The following is an 8145-nucleotide window of genomic DNA, read 5'->3' on the forward strand; positions in this document are numbered from 1 at the left end:
ATATGGAGATCTGCTTGTGAGGCTGATCTCCTAACATCCCAGAGCCCTATCTAAGCAACTCTCTGTGGCATGTCTGCATTCCCTCGATAGGACCTGCATATATCTTCTGTCCATATTGTAGGGATCCGAACTGTTAAGGCACTGTCCCTAAATAAAACACAAGAAACAGGAGGTCCTAATCTCTCCATTACTAAGGGAAACTTTTTTCTACTCCCAAGACTCCTGCTCTCCTCTCCTTCTGGAATCTAACCTTCCAGAACATTTCATCTCTCCTTTATACCTCCTGTGTCACCACAGTGTGGAGCCTAGCATCTCCTACTCACAATTAACCCCTGGTAACACACTAGTAACCTCACAGGGGGGTGGGGCTTACATATAAACTTGGGTTCTTCCAAGGCTTGCGGTTCCAGCTTCTTCTGCCTCTGTTTCCTTCATCCCACGTGACTGGCATGTTTCGTAATACCTCGTGACTTTCTCCCTCGCAAGTATTCGGTCTTTGACTGAACTCCTGCTACGGATGATAAATTATAAGATAGGCTTCTTCCCCAAACCGTTTTGTGAGCGATTTGTGAGCATATATCAATTCTTGTCCTCGGCTGCATAACCACATAAATTATTCTCTGTATGTATGTATGTATGTATGTATGTATGTATGTATGTATGTATGTATGTATATCTTTATTTATGTAGCGCCAAAAGTGTACACAGCACTTCACAAAGAATACAGTACAGGGAATTATAATAATACCATAAGCGCAGCAAAATCAGACAATAGGAAAGGATCTGTATGCTTTAAAGATTATTTTACTTGTGTTTCCTCTTTGATTAGTTTATTACATTAATTGTTATTTTTTTTTATATATGCTGGAGCAAGCACTTGTCACACACACACACACACACACACACACACGTTAAGTTATCTTCGCCCAGTTGTGTAGTGCAAAATTGGAGTTACTGTATTGGTGATAGTCCAACATTAGAGTACTTAATGTATGTCAGTAATTGTAGAGTATATATTTAAACCTAATCTTTTTTCATACAAAACTAATCATATTAAGAACTCTCATATTTCTTCATTCAAATGAATTAAAACCTGAAAATCTACAGTCTATCCCCAAAACCATGCACAATGCTGCTTCCAACTGTGTAAGCCTGTTACACAGACTTCACAACAAGAATATGTTCCCTTCAATTCCATACAACTCTATTTCACCTGAGTTTCATAAAGTACATCTTGTGCAGCCAACACCACATTAACCATTTAGGGATGTACTGTAATATGTTGCATGCCTGTCCAGAACTGAATTGCTTAAATAAGCCTATTTGACCAACCTCAGACAGTTCCTGAAAGAACATTTCATGTGCATGGGCTAGTGTTAATTTGTGAAAGATGACGTGACCGCAACCGCTAAAAAACCCTTGTGTGGCTTATGTATTAAAAAGATACGAAAGCCTTAGCCATGTGGTTAAGCGAGCTAAGAACAAGCTGCCACCCTGGGAGAATTCCTGTTCCAGTTCAGGTCCAGTTTTCCCCCGATTCAAGGCAATGAAACTGTTCATGATGCGGCTTCTGGCGGCTTTGTTTCCATTGTCCCACTCTTGATAAAAAGCCATTAGCCTGCTGATGGCTTCTTGCTCTTTAATGGAGGACATTATCACAGCTCTGCTCGTCCAATGGGCTATGAATGAGAGAGAAAGAGACGGATCTAACAACAGCTAGAGAGATCACGACATACTTTCCTTCAAACTAACCTAATATAAAAACATATCGGAAGCAACTTCAATAAAGTTAATTCAGATGAAAGTTACTTTATTCTAACGTGTGAGACAGCACCAATGTTCATTGCAAAACACTTTATGCATGCTGCGTTCCTGATCATTTTTATATTGCTCCTTTTGACCACTCCAGCAGCTGGAGTTGAGCCAATGTTTTTCTTAGATTTCTTTATTTTAAAAGGTATTTTCAAACATTAACAGAATACAGAAGGTAAAAGTGAAACATACAAATCTAAAGAAGTCCAATTGCAGTATATACAGTGTTTTACTGTATACAGTGCAGTATATACAGGGTTCCTTACAATGCATCTGATCTCAGACGCGCTATTAGAGAAGGTTGGGGTTCCTTACAATGCATCTGATCTCAGACGCGCTGTTAGTGGGGTTTGGGGTTCCTTGAAGCATGAAAAAGATAAAAATCACACAATAGTGCGACTAATAGTATATTATGTTTTGAAAGAAGTAGATATGTGTCAATTTCACTCACGAATTTGAGAAAACTTTAAGGCGTATCAGAGATCCAATCTCTCTCAGATGGGAGCTATGTAGAAACTTGATCTTGCATCAATGCTCATAGGTAACGCAGGATACTCCCAGACATTCATAGAAAATATAATTGACAAAATTCTCAGAGCAGTATGCTTGCAAAACTTAATATTGCACAGAAAAGTATATAGAGAATACACTCACATTTTGCAAGTATTGTACACACAATGAAAGGGAGCCCGGAAGCGACGTCTGTACCGGGCGGCAGCAAGGGAAGAATGACGTGACTCTCCAACCAGCTGGAGGCTGGCCGCTGATAATATTACGCAGATCGTAGGACTGACAGTTTTGGCAAAGAGAGATAAAGTACCCTCGATGCTGCTTACCCTCGACGCTGAAAAGCTTTTGAGGGCATTGAGAGTTTTGTTCATTTATACCCAGTCAGAGACATTGGCTTCGAGGTAGCGTTTCTAAAAGCAACTTTAGCATTGTACGCTGACCCTACGGCCAAAGTGATTAGTCAAGGTTACCCATCGAGCCAGATTCGAAATTAAGAGCGTGACTCGCCAGTGTTGCCCACTTCCCCCCCCCCTAATATTAGCATTGTGTATGGAACCCTTAGCGGCACAGAAACAATGTGAATATTACAGGTATTCAGGCAGGGGACCAATCGTACAAACTGGCCCTTTTCGCCGACGATATTATCCCGTCAATTTCCAGACACCTGATCTCTCTTCCCAATCTATTCAGTGACCTCTGCTGCTTCAACAAATTGTCAGGATTTAAAATCAACAATAGTTACTCCGAAGCTCTAAACATTAATCTAAAAAAAAAAAAAAGAGACGGTGAAACTAATAGTTACATTTTTATTTCAAATGGCAACAAACGGCCATTAAATATGTTCATAACCAACGAAGATTAAACACTCTATAAAAGCTAGCTATCCTAAGATACTACAGAGTCTTAGGAACGATCTCCAAATATTGACTAACTATAATATTTCCTGGATGGGGAGAATTCCATCAGTCAAAATGAATCTGTTACCTAGACTGATATACCTTTTTCAAACCCTACGAATACCTATCATAAACACAGATACTCAGTCTCCAGTGCCTCATTACAAAATGTATTTGAAACAACCAAAGACCCAGAATAAATAGATATATTTAATCACACCCTTCTAGAGCAGGTGGATTAGGCCTCCCTGCTTGCTGTCATACTATAGAGCACCCCAAGCAAGCCAGTGGGAAGCCTGGCATGCAAACCCATCCCTCAGAAGATGGGTAGCTCTAGAGGCATCCCAGATCCATCTGCCAGGTATAGAGAAAATCCTTTGGCTTCCAGGTCAAACTAGAAAGGATAACTACAAGTCTATGTCGACCATTTCTCACTCTCTCAAACCATGAGACAAATTACACGGTGTCAAGTTGCCATGGCAATGTGACGTAGCGCCGTGACATCACGTTGCGTCCCGTTATCATGTCACTAAAGTTGCAGGAGAATGCCGGGAGTTGAAGGGAGAGATGCAGGAGAATGCCGGGAAACTCTGCACCACAATGCCGGTAAGTCTCGCCAGCAGGTAAAATGAGAGGGATTAGAGAGGGGAGGGTTTTTTTTTGGGAGTGGGTTGTTGAGTGGCACTTTTTTTTTTATAAATTGTTGAGGTGTGTGTGTGTGTGTGTGTGTGTGTGTGTGTGTGTGTGTGTGTGTGTGTGTGTGTGTGTGTGTGTGTGTGTGTGTGTGTGTGTGTGTGTGTGTGTGTGTGTGTGTGTGTGTGTGTTTGTTTGTTTGAATATACATTACTTCTTAAAAGGAGTGTCTCAGTGTGTAAAGACACTGACTGTAAACAATGACTCTGAGCTATAAGCAATTCTTGGTGTCAGCTCCTTGTGACCTTAGGCAAGTCACTTTATCTCCCTGTGGCTCACGTGCTAAAATCATAGATTGTAAGCTCTACGGGGCAGAGACTGTATCTGTAACATTCCTATGTGCTGCATCCCGCGTGCTACACTGTAATTGTGACGTGCTTTGAGTCCCATTGGGAGAAAATCGCTACATGAAATAAAGTTATTATTATTAATAATAATAATGCCCCTTTGACCACTGCCCAAGAATAATAACCACAGTTTTATTAAAAACAAAAATGCCATCCACAAAGGCAGTATCACAACGAGCAACAGCAGTCACAATAGTAACAAGTGATAATGTGGCACTCAATGGCCATAATGACCCCCCAAAAATAGAGTCTTACCCCACTTTACCAACACACAGTCACCTGCTCTCCTGGGCAGCTGTCACCAATACTTGTCAGTTCTGGCATTAACCAATTATACGCACTCTTTTTGGTGACCCCAGCCAATCACAGGCCCTTGCGTTCTGAAGTGGGCGGCGGGACTTCTTCGCTTCCCTGTTCAACTTGCTCGGGTGAACTGGCGGGGACGTTGCTAGGCGATGGTATCTATGGACTCGGCCCGTTGCTACGGCCCAGGGTCCAGGAGATGAGGCGGGTCGGGTCAGGTGATGCCCGCGCTGATTTTTGATTGGCTGATGAGCCAGTGAGCGGACTTCCGCTGGGGGCCGAGGGGGGCTTCGTCGATGATGTGAGGGGGCAGAGAGATAGAGGAAAAGAACCGGCGCGGGGGTAACATGGGGGATTTGGACTTGGATTATACCATCGTGTTCCCGGAGCCTTCCCTGCGAGCGGGTAAAAGCGAGGGAGGTGAAGGCCACTGGGGCCCATTAAATAAATAGGAGCCATTCTTATCTGCCCTATTATTAATATCTACATTATTATTATTATTGTTTTATTATTATTATTTGTTTTAAAGCAATAATTCTCAACTAAATAGGTCCATAATAATAATAATGATAATAATATAGACCTATTTAGTTGAGAATGATTGCTTTAAAATAATAATAAAACAAATAATATTATTGTTGTTTTTAAAGCAATAATTCGCAACTACACAGTCAAATATGTCACAAGCTTTTATTAAATCAAACAAAATGAAAGGGGGGGGGGTACTAAAAAAAATACAACGTTAAAGTTTTTAGAAATGTGGAATAAAATGTGAATTTAAGTAAAAAGATCTCTTTCCCCCTCACCCCTCTTCTCCCCCCCCCCCCCACAAAAAAAAAACCCACGAGTAGTTCTGTTGTAAAGAAGAATGGCTTAAAATGAGGATGTCAGGTGTTACCATGCAAAAAAGGTTGAGAGCCACTGATTTAAAGCTATTGGTGTCATTCGAATACAGGGGTGGTCAACTTCAGTCCTAAAGGGCCACCAACAGGTCAGGTATTAGGGATATCAATGCTTCAGCACAGGTGACTCAATCAATGTGGCGAAGCAGGGGTATCCTTAAAGCCTGACCTGTGGGTGGCCCTTGTGGACTGGAGTTGGACTCCCCTGTATCTAATAGTTCTAACTTGCAGTGTGCTTATATTTTCTTGGACATAGCACCAACAGAGAAATAAATAAACAATGTAACCTTTTAAGTGACAGGTCATGCAGGGCCCATTGGCACAGAAGGGGTTATACAACACCAGTAGTGAAAGTAAACTTAAGGAAACACAGTGGTAGCCGAAGTTATGTGAAGTACCAATCCTTCATTTATTTATTTTTTAGCAAATATTTTAGATTTTCAAAATAACTCTTCTCCCTTTCTGTTCTTCTATAAGCCTTTTAAATATTGCACCAACTGGGTTGTGCTCTGAAGTACCACTACTTTAATTGTAGCTCTTTTCTGAGACGATCAAACATCTTCACATCTAATTGTAATGGAGCTTCCTTGCAGAGTTTAAAATCCTGGCTATTGGTCAAAGTGCTATTCCATAAAGTAGTGCTACTGTGATTACTGGAGAGGCCCCAGGAGATCATGGGCAACAATGTCTCTCTATCATTTATTTGTCACTTATAGTGTTCATGACTTCTCATAAAACCCACACGTCACGCTTTGAAAGAGTCATAAGACCTAATCGGTAAAGGCAAACAAATCTCCGTAATCTTTGCAGGCACTCGCTGGGACCAGGAACGGGAGCCTGTGGTCATTCTGCTTGGGTGGGGAGGCTGTAAAGACCAATATCTAGCTAAATACAGTACCATCTACCATAATCAGGTGAGTGCCAACCATTGCATCAATCCCTTTGCTTTTTTATTACCATGCAGGGAAATAATCAAATCTGAAATGGTTTTACATAATTCTTTTTAAAGCACAACTCTTGTGAAAAATATATCCCATTTACTGCACCAGCGAGGTTTATAAGAGATTGATTATCAAGTGGGGGCAGCCCCTGGGAGCAGACCATGACACCCCCCCCCCCCTTCACCCGTGTTACTTCATTTGTCTTTTGTTCTTAGATGGTTCTATGCATTTAGAGTAATTCAATTTTATTTTCATTTACAGTCTAGATGAAATAGCATTTGGAACAATTGTTAATCTGGACACCTGTATGATATTGTCATTATACAATGCCTGAATGTTTGTCAAGCCAATGTCACCATTTTGATACTGAAAAACAAATAAAATTGAAGTTATATTTAAAAAAAAGAAAAATATATAAGGGTCCAGAGAAAAATATGTCTTTCAGATGACAGAGGGTAAGGTGGGGTAGTCTTGTGTTCAAGTACTGGCTATAAAACTGTCTGGATCCCTACTCCTCTGAAGCTCCCTACATCCTATCCCCCGAATTTCTCCAACCTCCAATTTAAGCAAGCATTCGATGCAAAATCTTACTGCAGTATCTTCCAAAATGTTCTGTTGGACCTCTGTACATTGTAGGCGTTATGAGTTTGAAACGAGAAAAAGCTATTGACCTGTATAGATTTTTGAAGTGGTTTCTGATGTCTCTCTGCTGACGATCTGTAAACATTCTCCTTTTCGTAGGGCTGCATTGTCATCAGGCATACTGCAGCCTGGAGAAAAATTTTCATCACGGAGTCCCTCGGCCTCAGCTCTCTCCGAGGAGAGGCCAAGAAGCTCCTGGAGCTGCTCTTCGACTATGAAATTGAGAAGAGCCCTATTGTGTTCCACGTGTTCAGCAACGGCGGATTCATGCTGTACCGCTATATCGTGGAGCTGCTGCACAGCCACCGTCAGCTGAGCACGCTGCGCGTTGTGGGGACCATCTTCGACAGCGCACCAGGGAACCGCAATGTTCGGGGCTCAGTGCAAGCTCTAGACACTATACTCAGACCCACCACCAACATTCTGCTGCTCTACCTTGCTCTCGCCACTTTTGCCCTCATGGTGATCATACTGAGAATACTCCTCTACCCGCTCACAAGGTTCCTGCACGAAAATCACTACGACGCCATGAAGAAGGATGTCTCCCGCTGGCCGCAGCTTTATCTGTACTCCCGGGCCGACCCTATCGTCTCCTTTCTCGACGTGGAAGGCATGATAGCTGCGCGCAGGCGACGGGGCCTACCCACAGATGCCTTGGACTTTGAGAAGTCAGAACATGTCTGCCACTACCGGAGGTACCCGCAGAGGTACTCAGAAATGTGCATCACTTTCCTAAGCAGCTGTGTGAGGAGGGCAGTGGAATCCCCACTCAGGAGCGAGCGTCTGATGTCCTTGTGAGCGTCGACACACATCGAGAGTTTAACTTAGCAGCACTAGTAAAAACAAAAAAAAACATATGACCTCTGAATTCTTTAACCCCTTACCTTGTCATGTTCTTGCTGTTATTATTATTGGGTTAATTTATAAACCCTCAACCAGTTTAGGGATACATAAGGACTGCATAGGTGGAAAGTTTTGTCTCTTTCCCCCCCAGCGCCCAGCTTTCTCTGTCTATTCCCCCCCCCCCGCCACTTTGTGTATCCCCCCCAACCCCCAGCTTTCTGTCTCTCTCCCCCCCAGCCTTCTACCCCCCCAGCTT

The 8145-nt window shown here is 42.4% G+C and overlaps 2 protein-coding genes across 10 annotated transcripts in view; one reads left to right on the plus strand and one right to left on the minus strand.

Annotated features, from left to right (window-relative positions):
* The window catches only part of ARMH1 (armadillo like helical domain containing 1), a 42707-nt gene extending 37988 nt beyond the window's left edge, over window positions 1-4719 (minus strand). Inside the window, exons 1-2 of one of the 8 annotated variants that reach the window (XM_075616184.1) lie at window positions 4600-4719; window positions 1448-1679 (exon numbers count right to left, since the gene is read on the minus strand). In XM_075616184.1, the coding sequence (XP_075472299.1) occupies window positions 1448-1653 (206 nt within the window). In that variant the 5' untranslated portion in view covers window positions 1654-1679; window positions 4600-4719. Of the gene's footprint in view, window positions 1-373; window positions 1425-1447; window positions 1680-2263; window positions 3916-4513 lie in introns of those variants that run through there. The other 7 variants (XM_075616185.1, XM_075616183.1, XM_075616186.1 and 4 more) reach the window with 7 other exon arrangements.
* Window positions 4720-4807: 88 nt separating this feature from the next.
* TMEM53 (transmembrane protein 53) lies at window positions 4808-7901 on the plus strand. 2 transcript variants are annotated; one of them, XM_075616193.1, is made up of 3 exons: window positions 4808-4966; window positions 6274-6377; window positions 7146-7901. In XM_075616193.1, the coding sequence occupies exons 1-3, from the start codon at window positions 4909-4911 to the stop codon at window positions 7842-7844; spliced, it is 861 nt and encodes a 286-aa protein (XP_075472308.1). In that variant the 5' UTR covers window positions 4808-4908; the 3' UTR covers window positions 7845-7901. The 2 variants fall into 2 exon arrangements, with proteins under 2 accessions (XP_075472308.1, XP_075472307.1); XM_075616192.1 differs by having other exon boundaries at window positions 4827-4981.
* Window positions 7902-8145: the final 244 nt, after the last annotated feature.

This window comes from Ascaphus truei, chromosome 10, assembly GCF_040206685.1.
Source record: "Ascaphus truei isolate aAscTru1 chromosome 10, aAscTru1.hap1, whole genome shotgun sequence".
Classification (NCBI taxonomy): Eukaryota; Metazoa; Chordata; class Amphibia; order Anura; family Ascaphidae; genus Ascaphus; species Ascaphus truei.

Coding starts and splice junctions, on each gene's coding strand:
- TMEM53 (XM_075616192.1), top strand. CDS start 4,909: ATGGGGGATTTGGACTTGGATTATACCATCGTGTTCCCGGAGCCTTCC. Junction 4,982..6,273: donor AGCGGGTAAAAGCGAGGGAG/GTGAAGGCCACT, acceptor TAATCTTTGCAG/GCACTCGCTGGGACCAGGAA. Junction 6,378..7,145: donor GTACCATCTACCATAATCAG/GTGAGTGCCAAC, acceptor TCCTTTTCGTAG/GGCTGCATTGTCATCAGGCA.